A 25454-nucleotide genomic window follows, 5' to 3' on the forward strand; every position below is an offset into this window, starting at 1 on the left:
CTCAAAGCCATTAATGGCTTGTTCATGATGAACCTGACTCAGCCTTGGCTAAAAGACCTGCATCTTTCAGTTTCGACAGGAATGTCCTGTGCCTGTTGTTTTACACTCCGATTCTGCTTCTAATGGCCTATTTTAAGCTTTTGTAGTACCTCATGTTGGAAATGTCAGGCAGGATCATGCTACCACACGTGTCTGGTGCACCAACATCTCACTATGGCCAAGCCTGTGCTACAGTGGCAGGTTACAGTGGGGAAGGTACAGACCATCCACCATACGCTAGCCAGCAATGCTGACTTGGTTATTCCAGAAAAAGCAAGGAGGGGATCAGACTTCAGAAGAGCCCCTTGAAGGCACAGTGCCACTTTGAACTTCTTCCTGGTTTGGTATAGCTTATGCTTTTTCCTTAGCTTATGATTATTACAATATTCGTATCCTAATTGCTGCTCTCTGCTTTGTGTCGACTGCAAAATGAAACACATTGCTGGCAAAGTCACTTTTTGTACTAAAGAACACTCCAAAAGGATGTGTCAGGTAACTACTGTTTCTCATTACAAGCCTTTTTTTAAATTTATCCTGGGATGATCAAACCACTAGAGAAAATGAAGTAGCACATTTTTCTGATTTGTACTATTTAAAAAGTTGTGTATGTATTTCTTTTTAGTATCTGATATTACTTAGAGTTTTTAAGTGCTTCTGTTACCTGCTCTCTAATCTTCCTAATTACCCTTGTGCTGCAGGATTTGAGGGAGGAATGTATAAAGCTGAAAACGAGAGTTTTTGATTTGGAACAACAGAATCGAACATTAAGTGTGCTTTTCCAGCAGAGAGTCAAACCAGCTTCTGACCTCCTTCTTCAGGTAGGAAATGGCCTTTGCAGAGAGAAAGCTATGAACTTTATATTTCTCACAATTATAAAATAATTTTGTTCCTTTTGAGCTTATGTCAATAAGCAGGAAGTGACAGTTGATAGATTTAATATATTAGAAGAATATCTGTTATCTGTACCATGATACCATTGAAACTGAAAGTGTACACCAATGAGCTATGACTACATATTATGTGCAAATGTGGAGAGAGGAGCACACCTGCAGAGTAACTTACTTTTTTAGGTGCTTCTTCACTATGATAAATGGAACAATATGGGTTCATTATCCCTCTGCAGGGGAGAAGCTCAGAATCCTTAACATTCTGCTTGATGGTGAACAGTGTAATTTCCTGTGAGAAGACAGCCCATTTATTTAACTTTTGCCATATGTGTTGCAAGGACTTAAGTACATCTTCACAGGCTTAGAGTGATTTTTTTTTCCAACATTTTATGGGAGGATATAGCTGAGAAACCAATTGACCCATCTCCCACTCCTTTGCCGCTCTGGAATAATAAGAGATGTTTCAGTATCCCTTTTCATTTGGCAAAGTCCATTATTGTGGATGATTCCATCGCTTTGTCATCCTTTTGTAGAAGTAGAATTGCTTTGAGCAACCTGGTCTAGTAGGAGGTGTCCCTGCCCATGGCAGGGGGGTTGGAACTCAATGATCTTTAAGGTCCCTTCCAACTCTAACCATTCTATGATTCTATGATCCTAAATTCCAACAAATCTTACCGTGAGCTAGGAGAACAGCAAAGGAGGACTAATTAAAACTTTGCTGGATTCTGCTGGTTTCTAACAATAGGAAAATTGTTATTTTAGCAATATATGTCATTTCTTATTAGAGAAAAATTTATTAATTTTGGAGGAGAAATTTGGGTCATGTCAGCTAGGTAAGTGATATTAAATGTGTATCTTATTTAAATCCTCTGATGCTGTGCGCCTGTATCTCACAGTAAAATTTGGCCCTTGCACTGTTGCTCGGCAGCTGGGGGTTCCTAACTTTCATCAGCTTGGGCTGTTTATTGAGGAAACATGGTCTGCTTTAAGCACCAACTGGTGCTTAGAGGCAAGGGAGTCTCCATGGTGAGGGCAAATAGCTATACTTACTGTGAAACTAAAGCACAGGCAGAGTGGTGCCAGGTCACCATCACAGGGATCTGGGTTCTTGTGTTTTCCTCAGGTTCTTGTTCTGCCTCTTGATTTTGTGTTGATTTAGGTATTGGTAGGTCAGGACTTCTCTCTTCTTATTTCTTCTCCCTTCTGCCTGCTTTCTCTCCTGTTTGTCCTTCAACTCCTGTGTAGGACTGATTTCTCTTTATCCATTCAGAGCTTCTAACACATCTACCACAGCATGGACCTTTATTGCTAATATCTGTTTAAGACAGTCACATCACCTGCTCCTTCTTTCTGTTTAGTGGTTTGGATTTTTTTTCCATCCTTTCTTTCTTTCTTTTTTTTTTTTTTCTGTTTCCAAAGCATCTGACTCTAGTCCATGTTAGTATTGGGTTAGATTGCACAGAAGTTGTACATTGCACATTCTTTATAGCAGATATGGCTCTTCTTCCCAACTCCTTGTGAGGCAACAATAAAGCGAGGTTATTCCGGGAATGTTATAGAAGTGTTAGATAGCATCTGAAAAGTGAGATCAATGCTTTGACTTGAGCTCCTTGGAACTGGATTGTGTCACTGCTGTGAAAGAAGTTGAAAGAGATGAACCTGCATCAAGTGGAAAAAAGAACCAAATGATCTTGCAGGTTTTCCTAAGGGATTCAAACTTTTTTACATCATTGTTCCTGCACAGTTTGGCAGGAACTAATGTGTATCGATTTTTGTTTCCCCCTTTTCACTTGTTTTGTCTTTATTGGCTGAAGTAAAAAGAGAATTAAGATCATTTGCAAAGTCCAGGTCTCCCAGACAGCAGCAAAATTTGCTGTTATGTCCCTGCACTTGCTGTCAACAGATTTTAGTCCCCCTTGGGGATAAAAAAACAGAGAACAAGTTGCAATGTACACCAGAAAATGAATGGCTTCTGTTAAAACACTTCATATGTTATTTTTACCAAAAATACCCCATAAATTTGTTTCCAGAAATTTATTTATCCTCTAACTTTACTCTGGACTTGAATAAATGGTGTGTAGTCTGTGATCTTGCAGTCTGAGATATAAAATCTGAAGAAGCGTGTTTCCTTAGGTCTGAAATTAAGCAAATATTCTTGTTTGCCTGCATAGAATTGAAGCACAGTTTGGATTATGTCTTCTTGGAAATGCACACATCCCAGATTTAGAGCAGTAGCTAAATATTTGTTTAAATCTGTCACTCTACAGAAGAGTACTAAATATGTGGTTAAGGACATTCCTGTTAAATCATCACCCCAATCAAAGTGATTGGGCAAATACTGCTAATGGAGGGTGTGTATGTGGTCTTTATTTCACCTTTCCTGTACTGTCTGATACAATACGGTTCAACTTTATTTACATGCTGATCTCATCCTAGGAGTATTCACACTCAGTACAATTAAAAATCTTGAAGAATGCTGCAGAAGAGGATATAAGCTGAAAATAAATACTATTTGTTACTTTTTCTGCATATGAGCTTCTGTGATTTGATTGTATATTACCATCAAATTGTTATGTAATTGACATTAGAAACCTCTTGTATTAAAAGAGTAAGCTTATTTTTAAACCATAAACATTCTTGACCTCTTATACTCCAGAAACATAGATTTCTTTAAAAAAAAAATAAATTCACCATTGCCCTAGATTTTTTGTATATTTGATTTTAAGGAAATAATACATGATTCAGGTGTCTTCTTCTTAGAAATCAGATCATTCACATTTTTTTAATGAAAAGGTTGGTACCAGTGTTCTGAATTTCACTGCAGAATGATGGCCCATATACCGTACCAATTGCACTGTGTTGTTTTTCCTCATGCTCCTCATACAGATCAAAAGAAAAACTGATTGCTAACAAATTAACAAAAGTATCATGTAGTAAGGTTTTCATGACTGCTTCAGGAATCCTTCACTGTAAAACTATTATTAAAAGTATTACACTTTCATGCATTTACAAGTGTAAGTACTTGTGAAGTCAAAGGGCCTAACAGTATTTTAAAAGAAATATGCATGTTTCCTTGAGGCATGTTGTTATGTATATTGCCATATAAGTTCTTTGCTACTAGAAATTTTGGTGTGCTTACTGCTTGTAGGGAGAGTGACACAGAGGATATGTTACTCCTGTCATGAAAAGATAAGTAATGCTCATGCAAAATGTAAGGAGGAAAAAGAGATAACTCAAGGGGTTTTTTTTGTCACCTCTTTCATATTGTAGATGATTTTAAGACCTCCCCTATCTTTCTGGGGATATTCTTTGTAGCTGAAGGGTGTGCTTTACTGAGCTGGTATTAGAGTAGATAAATAAAGAGGAGCCTGATCACCTATTTTTTAAAAATTTTTATTTTATTCAGCCAATCTCTCTTTTTAAAATGAAGGAGCCTTGGAAAGGTGTTTCTGTCTCAGCACCATCTGAGGAAGAGCTATAGTTTTAGGTAAAAGCTAGCACAGAGGAGTACCTTCTGCCCAAGCAGCCTTCATTTTCCTCAGTTAGTGTGGTTGCTAAAAAGAGATTAAATTCTGCCTGTCATAGCACGAGAGGTTTGGGAAAAGAGAACTGGGAGCTCCATTTTACTGAGCCGCCTTGTATTTCATCTGGCAATGGGAGAAATATTTGACTTAAGATTTAAAATTGAGTAGAGAGAAACTGATTGGAAGTGAAGAGCGAAATTTGTGGAGGTGGTATACAGAAGGTTGCTGAAGAGATAAGATAAATCCAGAGAGGATACAAGAGTAGGAATAAGAAGCTTTAGGTGAAACTTCGCACTTCTGCTTTGCCCACGGCCATGTATAGCATCTACGAAATATTTTTAAATGTGTCAGTATCACTATATTTCTGTCTTTGCTTTAAACTACTAAAATCACAAAATTACAGTTTTTCCACTTCTTAGCTATGTTGTCTATGTTGTTTTAACTTTATTGGGTATAGGATGCTCAGTCTTGAGACACAGATCTTTTCCTTCTAGTTAGCCCTCCCTTTCTTCTCCTAACTGAAAATACAACTAATGACATTGAACCCGATTCTTACGTTACATACAACAATGATGACTTGCATAAAGTTACTGAGGATAACAGGGGTCTGTTTGAAGGGTTTGCTTTCTTACAGATATGGCAGTAATTTTTTTATACTGTGTATCTCTAGTTACATAAATTCAATGTGTTTGTTAGCTTCACCCACTTCCCATGGGTGAAGATTTGCTTTCACTTTTCACCCGGAAGTTTGCTGTCACAGGTTTTTTATAAAGCATTCAGGGAACCTTCAGTGAAATGTGTTAAAAAGAGGCAAGTAGCAACATTTATTGAGTTGATTTATTTGATTAAATAAGTAGTAAACTTTTCATAGTTGGAAAAGTATAAAATAGTATTTCTAATCATAAGATTTACAGTATCTCTGATCCTAAACTATATTTTCATTGCCATTTTATTTCCATCATAAAAATTCTACTTTATCAACTCCAGAACAAAGCGGAGAGGACTCTTGAAGCATCTATTTTCTCCCCGTGTTTCTCTGGCTAGATTAGTTTAATTTATTATTCATGCACCATCCGTTGTTTAATTTTATGTCTAAAATTTTGTCTAGAATGCTACAGCACAGTCCGCTGAATTCTCAGAAGGTCAATTTAAATAATAACTACTTTGTTATAAATACATTGATATTAGCACTTTTAATAACCTGACAACGATGCCCTGACATATGAGATAGAGTGTGGCTATACATACTTAGATTGAAACAGTTGTACAACTTAACAGGAAGGGGTAAATTGCACCAACGACATTATTATATATGGGAAGAAAAAGAGGACAATTAATTGTCGAACACCTGACAAAAGGAGATGGAATATCTGGCCTGAGAGTCTGACCTCTGGTTCAGACATCGTTAGACATGATGAAGTCTAAATGCAGAAGGTTAAAAGTGAAGTTGCATTGCTTTACAGCAACCAAATACATGAAATATTTAAGTATTTCAGAAAGTAAGTATCTGAGGATTTGAAATTAAAACTAAAGATCATCACACACTGTTAGAAAACAGTTTGTCAGCAATCCAAAGTATATTTAAATAACTGGATCGTTATATGCTGAGCAGCAGCATAATTCCCATCTGACAGAAGCCAGCTACTCGTCCTGCCTTGTGCCTCTGGGCTCTTCAGAGAGCAGACTTGAGACCAAGATCAGCAAATTGTATTTGAAGTTTTGAAACTCCTGAAGTTGACCTGCTTATTTTCTTACTTCACATTTGCTCCTTTGTATCCATCAGATTGTCAGGGAACTCCTACCTGCAAATCTTCTGAAAAGTTCCAGCTCCAGAGCAAACACTTTCCTTGTCTTTTAGTAAACATATAAATATAAATCAGGTGTCGCAGTTTCTGTAGTGGTATTTACTTACTCAGGAATTGGGACTGATGGCTTGAAGGAGAAATTAATTTCAGATCTGCTAATTGTTTCAAAAGTAGTGGAAAACTGCTTAAAATTATGACAATCTCAAGGCCTGTATCAACAAACAAAGAGGAAATCAAATACATTTAAAGCATATTTGAGATAGTTAATGTTTAAACTATTACATTAAACTTTATCCAACTTTATCCAAGAATTACATCACCAGTAGAGCACCTACTAAGAAGTGAGGTGGTGTTTTTCACACCATTTGCAGTTCTCGAAAGATTTCAGGCTGTAGCCCTGCTGGAGTGCTTTCTCCGGATCAAGGCTACCAAAGGTTCATGATTACTGTCATGAAGATCCTGTTCCAAGAAAGAGCATCCAGTCTTGTAGCAGTGAGAAATTATAAGAATGCTTCTGTCTATCAGGAATGAAGACAGCAATCTAGCAGGGAACACTCAAAGACTTCTGAGACTTTCAAGAACAAATTAAGGAACACTTCTTCCTGTGAAGATGCTGATGTCATTATTTCAAGTCTTGCATTATCTCAGTAAACTGGTACCTACTTACTATTTCTGTCATGTCCTCACTCACCAATAACATCTGAGAAGACAGAAATAAAAAGCTTTGAATCTCAGCTTAAATCATCAACATGTAATAATACATTATAAACAATATTTCTTACTTGCCCTGTTTGCAGCTCCAAATGCATGCTGAAGAACCATTACAGAAATGAAGTGTTCGTGAGAAGCCTACTGGTTAGACAAATGGGTGACCAAAGTCAGTGGTGAGAGAAGGAAAGGAAATAGCCCCCTCCAAAGAAACTCCATCTAACCTCCCTAAGCCGTATGACTTCTAGTTCTGAATGAACAGCAGCAGCATAATACCTGACAGAATTAGGCTGGATATCTGATATCCAGCCAGCTCTGCAAGGAGGCTCCAAGATAAGCAGATTTTTGGGAGAGCACTGAGAATCACTGGATGTCATCCACACCAGTGGCTCTCTACAGGCCATCTCTAGTCACAGGGACTTATGCTTCTAGGTACGTAAATCACGGCTGTGATGTGTAGACCTCCGAGAAGCTTTGTGACATCTCTTGAGTGAAATGTCCGAGATGGCTTTTCTTGTCCCTCAGGAACTTGGGGGAATCCTGACATGCTCTTTCCTGACTAGGGAAACTATAAAACTTTCATTCTTAAAACATTTGCCAAAATAATTTGCTGGTTCTAAATCTAATTCGGGATCACAAAAAATTTGCTATACACTGTGGTATGATGTATGAGAGGAGAGGTAGGGCATTATCCCCCACAACATTACTCAATTACTCAATTTACTCTCAAACATAAAGAAAATATTAATGAAAGCTCACTAGGCCTGTAGTTCTGATGAGAATGATAATGATTTTAAGAGAAAATTTCCCCCAACTGCTAGAATTTCCTATGTCCAAGTACTTTAACTAGCCTTGAGAAGTTCTGAAGAAAAGCACTGAAAGGCTTTCCATATCTACACAAACATGATATTTTGTGATACAATTTTAAATATATAATTTTCAGATACCAAGTATAAAAATGAGCTTTTTCCATCATCCTAATGACAATAAATTGCTAGAGAGATACCAAAACCAGTAAATCAAATGAGCAAATAATCCTTAGGAAATACACAAGTGATCTTTGGTGAAGGATTTATGAATTATTTTGACTGAGCAGAGCAATATTTTTTAAGTTTTGAAGAAATATAAAAATATACAGGCATTGTTCTCAAGCGCAAAGACAGCCTTTCAGAATAAGCATGTGTCAAGACAACTGTGGGGCTGTACAGATGTGACAGGTCTTAACAACAAAAGTGAGATTTTACTGCCTATTTTTTAGACAAAGAAAAATAAGCAGCCATCACTGGGTGAACCATAGATTTCTCTATATTTTATGCATAGATTTTTATTATCAGTGGTGATACACATGATGGCAGGAATCCAATATGGCATTTCAAACCCAAAGCAAGTATGTGGGCAGACTCATTAAGTACAAGAATGTTTTTCATGGTTTTTCCTATTATTGTGTGCATTCAGTATGAGAATAAATCTAAGAAAAAAGGAAGGAGTTCCACAATAGGAAATGCTGTTGCTGTATTCCTTTCCAAAATTGCCCTGTGCTTCAGACTTCTAATAAGCATTAAAAAGATCAGCCTTTTGATTCCATGCAGTTATATTTAATCTATATCAATGCTTAACCTGTTGGATGCTATTTCAGCCTGCTCTGTTTGTTGAATGTATTAGCAACTTAACGTATGGTCAAAGTGTAAGTATAGAGGCTGGTTAGAGGCAGCTTTTATTCTAGATTGTGAACTTTGTGAAAACTCTATAAGCTACTTATGTGTTTATGTTTTGTATGACAGATTTGTTTGTCTGATGTTTCTGCTTTAGATGACATTTATAATTTTTTCTGTAATATATTTGGTGCATTTAAGTCAAGAATAATTCGTCCAGGCTTCCTTTCTAAATTGAAAAAATCTTTCTCACTGGCATTCTGATAGCAAAAATTAGCATGGATTAGTTCTCATGTTATCACAGTATGTGATGTGGTGAGTACAAGCCACATGTTAGATAAAAAAGTGTAAGTTCATGTCATCGTGTCAACTTCTTAAAGACTCCCCATTTTGCATTTCACAGTGGAATAAAATAGTAGCCACTGCAAGCCCTGCTTAAATACAATATGCACAAACAACAGGTGTGCTAGATAATTGTTTTCTCATCATGGTGCATATTTCACACTCCATAACTCCCAAATGAAATACCAAAAGAATGCATAAAATTAAATGATTCAAAGATTTAGAGGGCTTCTTGTTGTGGTAAAGTGGGGATCTATTGAAATTCTAAAGCAGTAGAGAAGTATAACCATTATTATTACAGATGTGTCATTTTCTTCTTATTGCACTAATGGAGCTAAGTATGTAGTTAATTTTTGTTTTCTTAAGACTTTGAAACTTGAATGAAGGATAACTGCAAAAGTGTGTGTATATGAAAAAAGTAAAAATGGATAAAGGATTAATTTCATCTGTTATTACACTCAATACATAAAATTTTATTTATATTTTACTTTATAACTGGTTTTGTTACTGTTATGTAAGTGTAGTGGCACTTTGCAGACATGAAGCAATACGGAATTATGGCTCTTTTATTTAAAAGTAGGTGTGCCAATAAGTACTCCACTTGGTAACATTTAAGCTATTCAGATTATATCAGGTCAGTGTATTTTGCTAGTAATTTTAAATTATACATTCCATCAAATGAATCAAACTAACATTATGCTAAGTGGTTTTTAGCACATAAGATTACTCAATAGGTATTTTCTGTTGCCATCTGTTATGAAAAGATTAATTTTCCTGTGATACACTTTGTATGGTTTGTCTACTCTTATGGATACTGTGCATAAAAGAATGGGGTGGTAATTAGAATAAAAAGCTGTTCATAATGAATCATAAAACACCTACTGAACCAACCCCATCTTTTAGTATTGAATTTTACTAATGCTCTCCTTTGTTTCCCAAATGACCTATCTTCTTTAATGATGGTTTGGATACTGGTAGGATTCAAATCCTCATCCAAAGGCCATGATGCTATTGACTAAATCTCCGTTGACTTCGCTGAGAATGTGAAATACTGTATTGCAAGATAAAATCAGCACGTAGGTGCTCAGTGAAACTGAAGAGTCCATTAGTGCCTTAACTCTTAAATTACCTTCTGGGTATCTCTCTTGATAAGGACAAGCTAAAAGGAAAACTTACCTTTGTCATTAAATCTTTAACAATGTGATATTGACGGACTTGAGTCTTTCTGTATTTTTAGCATTTTTAGATTGCATTCATGCTCATTTCTTCCCCTGGATGTGAGCAAGCTGTTTCATTAGTCAATAACCAATGTCTGGGTGCAGGGAGGAGCTCTGATTTGTCTGTGTCCTGTGTGCATTACAAGGGCATCTTCAACATCATGAATTAAACTCCATCTTACTGCATTAAAAGTATGGAAACCAGACTGCCAAAGTAACGGCATCTTAAATTAATATCAGTGCTTTAAAAATCTCAAATATATGCCCACTCTTCATCTTTCTGCTATACAGTTTCAGAGATGAACTACTTAATTTTGTAGTGTTTTGAGTCTAAATTTTTATGTTCAGCCATATTTTAAAAGCAGAAAAGCTCCATTTTTTTTCTTTTTTTTTTTTTTTTACAGTTTCCCATTGCTTACTCTCAAGTACATTTTTTTTCTCAAAAAAGGCTTGTGTGCTTTTCCTATATGGCAGATACAGGCACAGGCAGAGATCTAGGCACAATTATTATGGATTATAGGTACTGCAAGTGTGAACACGAATCAGAGATTAGCACTGTATTTTAGAGGCTTGCCTAAATTTATTCCACTAAATGGTCCTTAGGAGATCTTGACAATAATTAGAAATATGGGTACTCTTAGCTCTGTTACCAGTCTTTACCAGTTCATGGGGGAATAACAAATGGAATTAACCTTTAATTTAGGTCTTTAGGTCCTTCATGCACATGGGACCAGACTTTCAGGGGTTCAGGCATTGTGCTGAGCTCTTCTAAAAATCCAGCTACTTATTTGGTGCCGAACTGGGAGCTGACCCCTTTTGAAATTCCTATATAATACCTCTAAACCCTGCTTTTATCTACCGTGAAAAAACAATCTATTCACAAGGGCACAGATTCCTCATCAAATGTTGGCACCGCTTCTTCTGAGCACAGGCAGCTGCTGAAAGGGTCTGCAGCTATCGGCCATCTATGCTAAAGGTAAAGCTCCTAGCTGCTTTGAGCCTGGGGTTAGGCTGCCTGTCTTGAGAGAGGGGACTGTCTTCAATGTCATCGTATGCCAGGGCCTGGCACTCCCAAGGCTGATCCAGGTCCTAAATAGTGCTTAGAGAGCACTGTACCTTCCCTTGCAAGGGTACAGCAATGACTGACATTTCCCTTTTTCCATTTCCTGGTATTCCTCCTGGCTACGGCAATAGGAGCAAGGTGCAGATGAACATGGGCAGTGCAGGTCTGTATCCTCATGTCGTCCAGTATGGTGCACCCTCCTTGTTGGTACCAGCACTGGCTCTCCCACCTCACCTGAGTTTCAGCCTTACTAAGATTTCTTGGCTTGCATGGCCAGGCTGATTGTGAGATCCTTCTGTGGTTTCTCACCGCTCCAGGGTAGGTCAATGAAATTACAGAAGTTGGAAGCCAGGATTTGAGATGCATGTTCAGATCGTCAGGTCTGTAGAGTTGTACTCTGTCCTGCACACAAGCCTGCATACAAGATTTTTGTGTATCAGAATAAACGTTGCAGAACTTGAACTGCCATTTGGAGATCTTGTGGTCAGATTTGAGACTTTCGAGAATGAAATACCACAACACATGCGCACTGTGACCCTCTAGAAGCTTTATTTCTGAAAAGCAGCAAAAGTTTGGGAAGTCTATGGGATAATTCCTGACCTGGCAGAAATTCTTTTAATTTCAGTACAGGAAGTGGAGCCAATAATTCTTACCAGCTGGGAATCTGCCCACTCACTCTTTCCGAACCATACTTCAAATAAGTGCTTTGAGGGACAAGGATAGAATTCAGTACCTTGTATCCAGGTATTCAAGAAAACCTTCTTAAAAAGTCTCTTCTTATTTGAAATAATTCTGTCAGAGCCAAAAAGAGAACATTAGAGTTGAAGAGAACACATGTATGTAAAAGCCTTGGGGTAACAATAAAAGTATTTCTTGAAATCCTCCTCCTACTTTTAAACTCCTTTCAGTCCATCTGACATTTCAAAATATTACACACACACACACATGAAAAAAAAAGGTGGAGGGATGGAGAAACCTTTCTAAATGCATATACTGAGGCAAGGAAAATATGGCTTGTTCAACATTAACCTTGACAAATTCGTGCTCTTGTCATTTAAATGAATGAACCTTTCTAGTGTCTAGCTTGCTGGACCTTGGAAACAGCAATGAGGAAGGACTTTAAAAATGATGCTCATCTCTCTTAAATTATTTTTCTGAGTAAATGAATGATTTCAATGAAATCCAAATAAAGATGAAGCTGCTCACTTGAATCACCTGTTCACAGCCAATGAACTTCCATGTGAAACAGTGCTTGCCCTCCTCTGTTGCCATGTATTGATCTGAAATATCTTCCCTGAGCCTTCTCTCTCTTTTTCCTCCTACAGGCAAAAGGTTAGAGTTAGATAATAGTATTAATTTTCCAGACATCTGCACATGTTTTAATAGCCTTTAGAAGCTTTGAAATGGTTTCTGTTTGACCACCACAGGGCTAAAATGCCATTAAGACTTAGATTGTAGCAATACATAACAATCATAGCCCTGTAGTTCAACCTGGCAATAAAAAAGCTAATTTATTTTATCGGAGATTTAAATTAATGTGATGAACTCCTCTCTCAACAGGAGCTGTAACACCACACTTACAAAAATACCGTGGCCCTGCATATTTTCAAAACCAGATAAAACACTTGCGACAAACCTTGTGTATATTCTGTGGGCTTTTTGAGTGTTTGCAAGCGTCTTTGTATGTTCATATACTACTACTTACCACTTCTGAGACCATTTTGGTTTTTCTGTTATATCTTCATCGTTAGCCTTTTTTTTTCCATCATCTGACTCATAGACTCAGCAGGAAGACAGTGATTAATAGATCCAGGGCAATCTCCATCGTTAGCCTTTTTTTTTTTTTTACCACCCCGAGAACTGGAATTTTCTTGTGAGCAGAAATTATTAGTGGTTAGGTAAATTGAGTTTCAAATAGCTTTTTAAAAAAGGCATATGCGGTTAATAAGGATATTTTTGAAAATCTGTGGAAGAAATTTTTAGAGCTCAAACAGTTTTCATTTCCAACTATATGCTAGAGGAAAGCTTCAGCTTATCCCATTATAAAGTGATAAAGCAGCATTTGATGGCAGCAGCTTCTGTGATAAAATGATCATGGCAGCACTGAGAATGAATCTAATAAGGGAATTGATCTGTAGATTCCCATTCTGTAAGAGCCAACATCGATCAACATAAATGTCAATAACAAGATTGTACTGAGGTCTGTCTAATTCCTTTAGATTATTTTGGGGCATAGTCAGAAAGCAAATGTGAAAATGAATTTTAAACTGTGGGAATCACAGAGACGAAGACCAAAATTATGTTGTGCTACCAGGAATATCACTGACTCTCATGGTATCAGCAATTTGGCAGTGTGTTGAGATCAGTGAGTAGTATTTAATCAGATAATGATTGATAATGCTATACCTGTTGTATAAGTGAGACTAAAACGTCAGTACTTTTTATGTGTTTTCATTTTAAAGCATTTCTCAAATACAGTTAAATAATAATAATAAAAAAAGCCCACCTTTTTACTGCTAAAGCATAGATAGCATGTGTAGGGCATGCCATGAAAGATTAATGGTATAGTTCTTCCTTGTCACAGGAGTTCAGTATAAAGCTGTTTCCTAGACTGATTCTGACCATGCTGAAATGTTAAGAAAAAATGGTTTTGTTTGTGAGCAATGTAACAAGAGAAAGTGTCGGGATGTGCAGGATTCTGCCTTTCACTCTTTGATGTTCCCATAATTCAGAGCACCTATGTGATGTTGGCACTCATACTGCAAAGTGGAATTAACATATTAATTAGTATTAGATCAATAGAAAGGTATTTACAAAAAGCATTAACTGCTTTGTACCAAATTAATTAGAACCAAAATACAAATATGTACCTAATAAGAGGCTCAACTCTTTTATAATACTATTCTCACAAAACTGCTGTTTTACCATACTCCAAGGAATCTTCCATGAGCAAGCTTGTTGAAAACATTTATTTCATTAATTATTTACATTCTGACTAGCCGATTACCGGGTCATTGATGTAAACTGTTGACTTTACAGTAATTACAAACCACAGGGAACTTTATACATACATTTTCCTAAGAAATTAAATTAGCTCATTTTATTATTACTGCAATATTTACAGACTCCTGCCATAGTGCTATTAAAATGAGAACTAACACTTTGGAGTCTCAGAGCTTGAAAACACTGATAGAGTTATAAAATGAAAACTAGGATCAGAGAGGATTACTTTGTGCCTTTCAATGTAACTTTTATTTAAAGCAGTTTATAAAAATTAATAAAACTAAGGGATTTGGAACAGGAGTAATTTTAGGCTTACATTAATGTTGTCAACTCTCTGAAGAATACAGAGAGATTATGTTATTTATGTTTATGCATCAAATGTCTGCTTAATACCTCCCAATTTATACCCTAGGATATAACTTTCCAACCTTCTGAGTTACTTTGGAATCTAATTCACTGGGTTTTGCCATCTCTGGATGGCTCGATAATAGTGGAGAGCAGCAAGCCTGGAAAATCTGAAGCAGACACAAGTGAAACCTTTGTTTTATTTTTTGTGCTGGATTTGCCTTGTTAACAGGATTTTCTGATGTAGTTTTAACACCCTAATCTTCCATACAAATGTTTGTAATATCATACCCTTGTACTTTCTCTTGGATGTTGTCAGTTAAGTCTCAGTAAACTTGCCTGGAGGATTTGCCAGCAAAAGCAACAAACCACTATTAATACTGGGTTTCAATTTAAAATCTAGCTTCTTCTGTATCACCAGGCTTCTAGGTTTTTTAGCAAAGTCAGCCCAGTAGGAGAGGAAAACAACAAAACCAAATGGAAAGTATCAAATTAGAACTTTCATGGAAGTATGTTTATTAGAATAATGGAAAATTCAAACCCACTTTACTTGAAATTTTTTGAATAGCTGGAAACTTTTTTTTGGTACTAAGAACTGATTTAGCTTACTGAAATATATTTTACAGTTAATCCTTTAATATTCATTTTATGTATGACTCTTCCTCCTATTACCACTGCACGTTTGTGATTGTTTTCTGTGTTTTACACAGCTGTGGGTAAGCCCAATAAATAACAGTCTCCAACTGCTTGCTTGTACCACTGTAAGAGTTACCCTGGGCTTCACTTACTGTGTATTAACCCTCTCCTCCCACCAAAAATAAATCCAACCAGCTGTAGTGGTCAATCTCCTGTGATACAGCCATTGAGAACCCTAGTAGCAACATACAGGGCAAACAGTTAACCTGTCAGACAGGCCTTAAGAAAGAAAAGACTATTAAATATCAAAGACAACATACATATTTGTAGTAAATACAATGGGATATAAGACTTCTGAGTTGGTTTGCCTGTTCCAGGCTGAGCTGTATAACGTTTCGTGTTACAAGTTTTTGCCAAATATCAGGTATCTTCATTAACAGTTTGGTCTGTTGCAAATGGTGCCTGTGGCAACAGAGAAATAGAAAAAATAGTGATGCATTAGCTTTACAACTAGAAGTTCCATGTTCTTGCCTGCACAGAGGTGTTCCTATGTAGCTTATAAGATAAGGCCATGTTTTCTTCCCAGAACTGGCACCAAAAAAATCACATTATTAACTGTTTGCTTCTGGACAGAAATACAAGAATATGATTGTGCATAGTGGACCTTATTTAATGTAAAGGCGGTGCTGAAAAGTGGTAAAAGGGACAGGAATGCTTCTTAAAGACACATAGTATTCTGCAGCTGAACCACCAGAATGGCAGACTTCATGTTAGTCTAAAATATTTATAAGAAACAGCCACAGTCAGAAGCCACAGCCACATCCTAACTTCACGCTGTTAGGATAAATGGTGATTGCAAAGCAAATTATTAGAGAATTAAAAGGAAAAAAGCACAGCTTCTTCCACAGTGAAATGTCCTTGAAATTACCCTGAAGGATATAGGTATAAAAAGAAGTCTGGGATGGCATATACCATGCACAATAACTCCACTGGGAAGCTGCCTTCCTTCACATGCAGTAAGCAGCTGGAAGGATGAAGGCAAGTTCCTAACCAAGCTGGTTAACTAGTGTAAAGTGCTCAGTATGAAAATTGCTATTGCTGTTAAAAACTGTGAAAATGGAAAGAATAATTTTCTTTTAGTACAAAGTTAAACAGTGAAGTTCTCTTTATAGGAAGTGAATAGTAGGGAAGTAGGACATAATTCTGAATTTTCTATTAAATATATAACTTTCAAGAGCTGAAAAAATTATTATAATTTTATTTTCATTACATCAGTTATATACAATAAACCACCAGGAATTGCTGTATGTACACAGTATACAATTGCAAGTACATTTCCTGTGTTAGTGATTATTAGAATTAAATAAAATGGAAACATCTTTTTGCAGCATTCACTTTTGCTTCATATTTGGCTGTTTTCTGTTGACAACCACTTGTTCTGCTCTCTTTAGAACGCAGAATTACCATATGTCAAAAGCATATGTTTTCCAAACTCTGATTTGTCTAAAGGCAAAATGTATTTCTACTTTCTGAGGTTTTATTATTTTTTTCCTTATACTTAACTTTCTTTATTTCAGAGTATTTAGTGTATGAGTTCACACTTCATACTTAGAATAGTGCGTATTCTTAATCTAGGTAACCTCTGACAGGATAGATGAAGGATGTTCTCTCATCTCCAGCTGAACATCCCCTCTGCAATGAATCTAAGGACTAAAAAAAATCAAGATTTAGTTTCATGACAGATGATATTTCTGCATAAACTAATACTATGTTAATTGCATACCTAATCATATTTTTTTCCCTCTGTTGGTCTACTATGTTCTATGGTATAATGGAAATGTAGTAGAGAGTACTATTTCTGTAAGACCTTTGAAACTGAAGCTCATCATCAGTCTGATTAATTCATAGCTGCTCTCTGCTTCTGATGGATATAACAGTCAAAGATGAACAAGGGAACAGGAAGAGTGAGACAGGTCAGATGATTGTGAAATAAAGTCAGCTGGAAAGAGCTCTTGTCTTTCATGAGCCTCTATTGCACCCATAAAGAGATCACCATAACAGCGCTCTTCTGTTGCACATTTTGTTGCATGTTTTTGGTAGAGTTACTGAGACTTAACTCATTTAGTACAACAGGGGTAGAATCAAACTGGTGGACTTGTGCAGAGAATTATTAAAAATGAATGGCGTGAAGGCTGCAGAAGAGGTATTCCCTGCCAGTCCAATTACAGTGGTCAGGTTATATAGGAGAGCAGTCCAGAGGCTGCCTGTTCAGGTTTGTGATGCCCCAGATAACAGCAGGGACGGGAGGAGGCCACACATACCAAACAAACACTTACAACTCTGGCACAGAGCACCAGGATGAAAATCTCTCCTTAGAACCTAGAGAGAGAATTTCTATGTTGTGAATGATGGGCTTTGGCTCATGTGAGAAAAGCAAAGCCAATTGATTTAATAGCAATTAACTCATCCAATATTGGAGAGCCGTGTGCAGTTTGGCATAATTCATTGAAAATTGTTCTGGCAATGCTGCAGGCCATTAGACGTTTCAAAAAGTAGATGGGAAGTGATAGATATTCTGCACAGATACAGTCAAGAGGCACAATAGTTAGGGGAGTCTCTCTGTAATATTGCCTCATGCCAGCAGGTAGTAGCCTTCTTTTATCTTCCTAGAAAGCCTTAATAAGGATGCTGCTAGAGGGAGAGGGAACTGGCCTACTATGTGATGGATAGGTTATCTGCCTGCCAGATAATTGTATTTCCTATTGCACTTGATATAATAGGTTTCCACCTAAATTATCAATTACTTTGTTTTTATTTTTTATGTGGGTTATGGGAGTTAATCTTGACATTGAGCCACAAAGGGCACAGCCTTTTCTGCATCAATCTCACAGGTGAAGGAGGAGCTTTTTTGCTGCTGGTCACAGGCAGCCACAGAGAGGCCCTTTCTGCTCTGCCCTGGCCTCTGTAACTCTCAGCATCCACTTTCTGTAGAGGCCTGGGTCCACTCTAGCTAAGATGCTGTGAACGTTTTAGTCTGCAGCTGCCCCAGCAGTACTCAGTACAGGGTAATTTCCAAGCAAGTTGGCCCAGCCCATGCTGTATTCGCTTCCATAAGGGTTTTTGGTTCTGCAATCCCGTGTTCCTGATGGTTTCCTCTCTTCAGAAGGGCCCAAACATTCCCCACCATGTACAGATATTGCTCTGTTTCCCCATAACATTATATAAGGCACCACCAAATGGGGCAAGTGACTTGGATTTAACTCCTTGGTTTCATATTTAAGTATTCATTTAAACTGATGTGATCTTTTCTATGGAAGTCCTTCTGTGCTGTGGTCTACCTTTTGTTCCGTTGCATCATGATAGCATCAACAGTGATTTTAATATTGTACAATTTTCAAAGCAGCGGTAACTCCTTGCTCTAGTTATGTGACTGCCATCTGAAAATAACCATAAAGGACACAGTACATTTTGCGTATCTGAGAAGAAATCAGAATCAGGATACATAGTTAGCACAATCTGTTACTTGATTTTAAATGGATCATTAATGAGGTTTTTTAACAAATAATAGAGTTTTTCCCATTTTTGAATTAGAAAATGGAGAAGGAAAAAGAAAAAATAAATGAAAGAAAAACAATTTTCTTATCATTTTTCTTTTGTAATTGGATGACTTGCTTCAGTGCTTTGTGAGTATATTTAATTAATGATCTCAAACTTTGTTATGCTGTTTGTTAATGCTAGTCATTGTGCTGGCTGTGTGTCTGTTAGTTTATTTGCATATGTGTGGGGGAGAATATTCCCAATGTGATGATCTCTTGTTTGATACAGAAATATAATCACATTATACATCTTGAGAACACGCTTTCCTTCTTTGTTAATCATTTTAGTCTGCTGATTCACCTTTGTTATTATAGTTTTATAGAGTCACAGAAGTTTAACACTGGCAAAGAGGATTCAAATGCAGGATGACCCATGTGCAGCCCAGCCCTTCTGGTCACTGAGCCAGTGTGGAGGGACCCTGTAACTCCAAGCCGTTTACAGCGTGCTCTGCTGAGCTATGTTTTATCACTGGCCAATTTTTTTTCTTGTTTTCTACCTGTTCCAATTGGGTTTTTTTCTGCTCTTCTGTCTGATATGGACAGTAACAGCAGTACATGAAATTCCACTGCATGACAGTATAGGGGTATATTTAGTTTCCCTTATTGAGGTGCATGTATGTCCCCATTTAAGCAATGAAGTATTTAAAACACCTTGCTGGAAAAATGGGAAGACAATTTTACAATGGTAAAACTCCCATAGGCCTACTTCTAGGATACTTTTTTTTCTGGGAAAATAAATATTCAAATATAAATGTTCATCCATCTCAGATGTCCCCAGTCATCATCTCTAATGCACAGATCTGGCTATAGTAGCTTCTGCTTAAAAATCTGTGGAAGCGAAAATCAGATGACTGGTTTCACCGGAGAAAGTAATTAATTCTACTGCAAAGAGCAAGTATGGCACTTGTTCATAACATTGGTGGCTCCTCGTTCTGAAAACAGTGGAATTCTCTGGTGGTTCAGCAATGCAGTTGGAATTATTGTCAAGAGTAACATGTATACTAAGTCAGTAAATCTGTGAGTTTGGGAAGGCATTTTACCTGGAGCTTAAATCTTGAACAAACACCTGACAGTAACTCTAGTAATAACACTTTAAAAGGTGCACACTGAATAATAGGTGATGGGCATCACTGCTGTTAAAAAACACATAGCCTGAATGTAGTTAATATTTATAATGAAAAGTATTTTGTATACTGAGTACTTATAGCATTTTAATCTGTTCAACAGTATATTGGACAAAATATGTTTATATAGAATATTGATCATTGAAAATATTTTCCATAATCTGTCTGCAACAGATAATACCTCATGGAGAAACCTGGATGAATATGTAACTCTTGAGAAATTACTCCCAAATGTATAATTAGTAGGTTTTTTAAAAATTGCTAGATTCTCTGGAATAGATGCCTGAAGCACAGCATGTAGATAAATGATGGAGGCTGTAGGAATGGCCACCTGCTTTGTTCTCCAGTAGATGAATTTCTGCAGTGGGTACCAAGAGAGAGGGCTGGGGAGTAGCTGGCCATAAGATACTGTATGACTGATGTTTCAGGGCCCTGCAAAGAACTGTCTTACCATGACTACTGCTGCACAGTGTGGAAGGGCTTTTGTGTCTACAGAGTCTTTTTTTCCTCTTTGACCAGGCTTTTTGGATAGGCAGGTTGATGGGCCACTCGTGCAGCCTCGACAAGTCTCTGTGGTTTGCATCCTGCACAGGGTCGCCTTGGCAGAGAGCGCTGGCTGGGTCTGCACCATTTGTTCCTCCCAGCTGAGCGCGCTGGTGCTGAGGAGGAGGTAGATGTGGTCTCTCAGGTTGCAAGTCTGGAGAATTAATGGGAAAATGGAAAGAGACTAATCCAAAGTCCTTTTGTTTGGTTTTTTGTGGGTTTTTTTAAGTCCTTTTTCATCGATTCCAGTGATCAGTCAGATCCGTACTGCCTATTACATGATATGTTGGTCCAATGACTGACAAGACTGGAGATATTTCTTCTTTTGAAGTCATCGGCCAAGGCATTCACATAAATCATGGATTTTATCGAAACTGCAATTAAAAGAAATCAGGCTTAATACACACTGAAAGCCTTAGTAATTAGTATACAGGTGAACATGGAGGAAAAGGCACAAGCTTAGCCATCCTTCCGAGCAAAACTGAGAAAAGAACTGTGTATATAATCGAACAGCATGTGAATATTAATGCACAAAATCCTCTGAGTCCCTAGTTCCCTGATGCAATTATTTTCTATTCACATTAATTGTTCCTAACAGATGACATTAATGACTTTGAGTTAAAATGTGTGCAAAGGAGGCCTTCAGCAGATCAATGCTGTTTAAAAATAGGGTCACTTTTGCAATCATTCACTCAAGGTGTAACAGCTCGTAAATAAAACAACATTAACATGTTGATTGATTTATAAATGTTAATTCTGTAGTTCATTTTTATGCTTTTTTCCTGAAACCTGTCAAACTCTATGGATAATGGTGGGACTTGTGTTCATTTGTCATTGTTGCATGTGAAGTAATGATAAGTTGCAAAACAGTGACTAGAAGAAAAAGTAGAGTTTGTTTTGGATGAAGAATGATCTGTTCTGCAGACAGGAAGTCTTGGATAAACTAAGCACAAAGAGCAACATTTCAAATTAGAACAAATCCTTTTACCTCAGGCTCTTCATTTCCCTTGAAATTTAACCGCAGAGTTTGGAATTTTAAAAATGCTGATCTGCTGCATATTTGACAAATGCTTATGCTTTGCTCATTCCCTTCTGCCCCCCCAGAAACTCCATTCACGCATCTTGGACCTCTCATCTGGGGATTTGCTTTCAGAAGTAGAACGAAACAGAAGCCTGGTGCAATCTCGAACTGCTGAGGCTCAGATTCACGTGAGTTTTTGTGCTCTCCTTGTACCCCTCGTTTGGAACCCTCCTTTTCGCCTCTGAAGTCTGATGTCAGGGATGAGCCATAAAGCTGATCTCTGAATTGAAGCACTGTTGAGGCAGATAACAATACTTCTTCCTTCTGTTCTCTGAAATTCAATATTGTGTCCTCAGTTGATATAGTAAGCAGATAGTGTCATTCTGTGCAAAAAAGCGTAAATCTTAGCAATGTCCCCGAGATACCTTTTTGGGTATTGATTACATCTCAGAATCTCTGAGAAATGGTCAAGGAGCTTTTTATTAAAGCCCATACACCGTATTATTCATCCTACTTTTATGATATATTATGTATGAACTTTTAAAAATTCATGGGCTCTGCTTTTTTTTTTTTTTTTCAGATGGGGTTAGCTTTGTGCTTATTTGGCAAAACGTTAGCCAGTGTGGCTTTCATGTTTCATTGTCAAAGAGAAAAGTAGCTTAAAAACCAGAAGTCACATAGAAGGAAACAAAGAGAACAAGAACGGAACACTGAACCTGTGTGTGCCTTTGATCTTGAAGTATAGTAGTGTCAACAAAAATGTAATCTCCTTTGTAATGCATACTTAAATGAAAAGGCATTGTTTCAAAGGTTCACAAAAATGCTAATGAACCTTTGCATTATATGTAATTAAGCCTTTAGGTTAGGTTTTTCTAATACAGAGTTTTGTGTCATTAGTAGTCTGATCTTTCAATTTTCTGTGATTTCTAGCAAAAATTATGCATTTAAATTGTAATACTACATTGAGGCGTTTTTACTCTAATTTCGTTAAAGGTAATGACTTAAGAGTCATGATTACAAAAAATTAAAATTCCACCATGTCAGTTAATAGACCCATATGCAAGTTAAATATATTTAATTAATGCATCATAAACATACTATTCAAAGTACTTTCTCGGATAATTTAGAGAATAAAGGCAAATTGCAGGAGAAAATCCCACTCTCTCTTTAGTGATCTGAATGCAATCTAGAAATTGGGTAGATATCCTACTTCAGAATCTGTAATGGCATGATATTTTTTGCACATTTTCTCATCTCTTAAACAATAAAGATGATTACAGTAATATACTGTTCTTTTACTTTGCCTAGATATCTCCATTTTCCCCATTGCTAAAACTGTAGGACCAAATGCCCCTCTTGAGGTGCAAAGGAAACTAAGTGAGGGGGTGGAAAGGCTCTCAGAGTAGCTGAAGATGACAAGAGGGGAAGGCAGTACTTGGCACTGTGCTGTGATCTCCTCTTTTGTCCTACAGGAGATACTTATAGGAAAGGATTTTACAGGCATCCTTCCCTTAAACACTATGACGACTGGGACATAGCCTAGTATAAAGGGCAGAAATTTGACATGACGTGTTTTCCCAATGCCGCAGCTGAAAGGCAACGAAATAGCCAGAACAAGCAGATGCTGCCATTGGCCTCTATACAGTCAACCTTACAGGGAATGACGCCGTCATAGCTGAGGAGGCTGATGAGAAAGAGCCTCCCATGGGAACACGATGTCAGAAATAAAGAGTAATTTGTCTCAACAAAGCGAGAAAGTCTGTTTCAGAGCCAAAAACACAGGCATCAGCCTGCCTCTGATGCTGAAAGATGTATTCTTCCCAGAGCCAGTGGATTTAAAGGCTATTTCTCCTGCATCCATTTGACTTCCTGGGAGAACATGTACCAATAACTCCCAGAGGTGAAATGTGCTCTTGCTACCTCTAAATGATTTTCCCATTCATAGGTTTTGCCTGTGACAGAGAATAATGATTTGCCCTGTAGTTACGTTTGTCAAAAACAGAACATTATTATGTCAGTTGAGCAATGAACAGCTGTACTGATGAACTCCTCAGCAGTAAAGATTCTGCTCTCTCCCATTTAACTGAAAAAAAGTTCAACCCTAGTAGTAATAAATGGAAGGACATGAGGGAATAAATGGAAGAAATTAGCAGAAGTCTAACAAACATTTTAGTGTATGAGAAGTGCCTATAAACTGAGCATTTTTCCAGAGTTTTGCATGAAGAAGTTGTGTCTGCTGTATATACAGTTTTAATAATTGCTTTGTGGATCCTATAACTTCAGATTTCTTGTGTCTTCCTGAATATAAATGTAAAATTTTCATCTAGGCAAAATTAATTTGGGCTATATCTACATATGAAAATCAACAAATATTGTTTGAGCTTGCACAATTATATGCTGCCTTAATGAAATCCAAAGCAAAGTTTTATGAAACAGAGTCATGTCACTCTGGTGTTCCTGGTAATTAAAAAGATGTCTGGTTCTGTGAGGAAGCTGGAGAATAGCATAACAGAATGGTGCAGGCACTTAACATTAAAGAAGCTCTAACACTGTTAGGCACAAGAGTATTAGTTTGAAAACAAATTAAAGGCATCCTAGATACTCCTACGGAGGTTTAATATTTTACCTAAAGTGCTATCTGCTCTTCATTACTCTCTTCCTCAAAGCTGGCACTTAGTCACAGTCAGCCGAAATTGCATTTGGAGAGGGGCGATAACTACACAAGTACTAAAGGCAGCCATAAAGTGTCAATAAATTGCATAAGCAAGAGACTTCAGCTGTCTGCGAGCGACACAAAGATGGATTGTCCTACGTCAGAGAGTTTCTTAGACAAAGCTTTGAACTAGATAGGAAACCAAAATTAGACTGTAATGGAGAGATTCCATTCTCAGTGGACATTCTGGTTGGGATACTAAATTAATTTACCTTGTCCAGGGTGTACAGCCTCATCTGTTACATTGTAGGGCTATAATGCAGTTGTCAAGATGTACTTGTAGTCTTATAACTTTGTTTTCTCTATCTTACTGAAGCATGCTGCTTATGTACAAAGCATAACTCAAATAGACTCAGAATAATCTTTAGCAAAAGAAGAGCAGAATATTGGTTTGAGAATAAAGAAGAAAAAATGGAGGATTGTGGATTTTTCCCCCGACAAATGAAAATGTTAGCAATTTCTAATTTAGTTCTCTGTATTAAATGCACCAGATGGTAATGGCATAACAGGAAGGTGTAAGTAGCTTGCTCGCTTCTTCTTTGTCCTTCTTAATCAAGGGGAGTTTAAATGATCTTTTTCCACCCGTAAGATATTTCTATTTCTTCTCATATTTTAGGAATGCCAGCAGAATGTGAAATCCAGTATACCTGTCCTGAAATGCCAGAGTCAATTAAATACGACGGGTCCTAGCCGCCTGTGTCCCCGGAGCAGCTGCAGTAGCAGTGAACTCTCCCTCTCAAGTGCTTGCAGTGAATATTCCAGTGGTTCCTCCTACACTTGGAATGACGGAAAGACATGCAGCAAAAGGGTAAATCAAATTCATTTTCTTCTTTTATTAGCTTAAATTCAGCTGAAACAAGATTAATTGAAAAGCTGCCTATTTGAGAACTTTTTTTCACTTTTTCTCTCTTTTATATTTAAAACAGTTTTCACTAAACTCAGTAAGGGTTCTCTCCCCAATGTCTCCCTCCCTCTCATTCTCCCCCCTTTTAATTATTTTTTTTAACAATTCTTCTGTCACTCCAATTTGCTCACAGTTTCCTCATTTATTCTGACATTTATTCTGTTTTTCACAATCCAAATTGTTCTTCTTCTTTATCTTAATCCTTCCATTTGTATTGTTCTTCCTAGAGGTTTTAAGTGCTCTGCAGCCTTCACACCACTATGAAATCCTTTATTAAAAAAGAACATTACTATTAATAGCAATGGATGAAATGTAATGTTCTATGCAACTCC

At 37.2% G+C, this 25454-nt stretch overlaps 1 protein-coding gene across 1 annotated transcript in view; it reads left to right on the plus strand.

Moving 5' to 3' along the window:
- The window catches only part of NCKAP5 (NCK associated protein 5), a 371849-nt gene that overhangs the window by 284084 nt on the left and 62311 nt on the right, over positions 1 to 25454 (plus strand). Inside the window, exons 9-11 of the mRNA XM_074145259.1 lie at positions 738 to 857; positions 21589 to 21693; positions 24835 to 25026. Coding sequence (XP_074001360.1) covers positions 738 to 857; positions 21589 to 21693; positions 24835 to 25026 — 417 coding nt within the window. The remainder of the gene's footprint in view (positions 1 to 737; positions 858 to 21588; positions 21694 to 24834; positions 25027 to 25454) is intronic.

Source organism: Numenius arquata, chromosome 3 (genome assembly GCF_964106895.1).
Source record: "Numenius arquata chromosome 3, bNumArq3.hap1.1, whole genome shotgun sequence".
In the NCBI taxonomy this organism is placed as follows: domain Eukaryota; kingdom Metazoa; phylum Chordata; class Aves; order Charadriiformes; family Scolopacidae; genus Numenius; species Numenius arquata.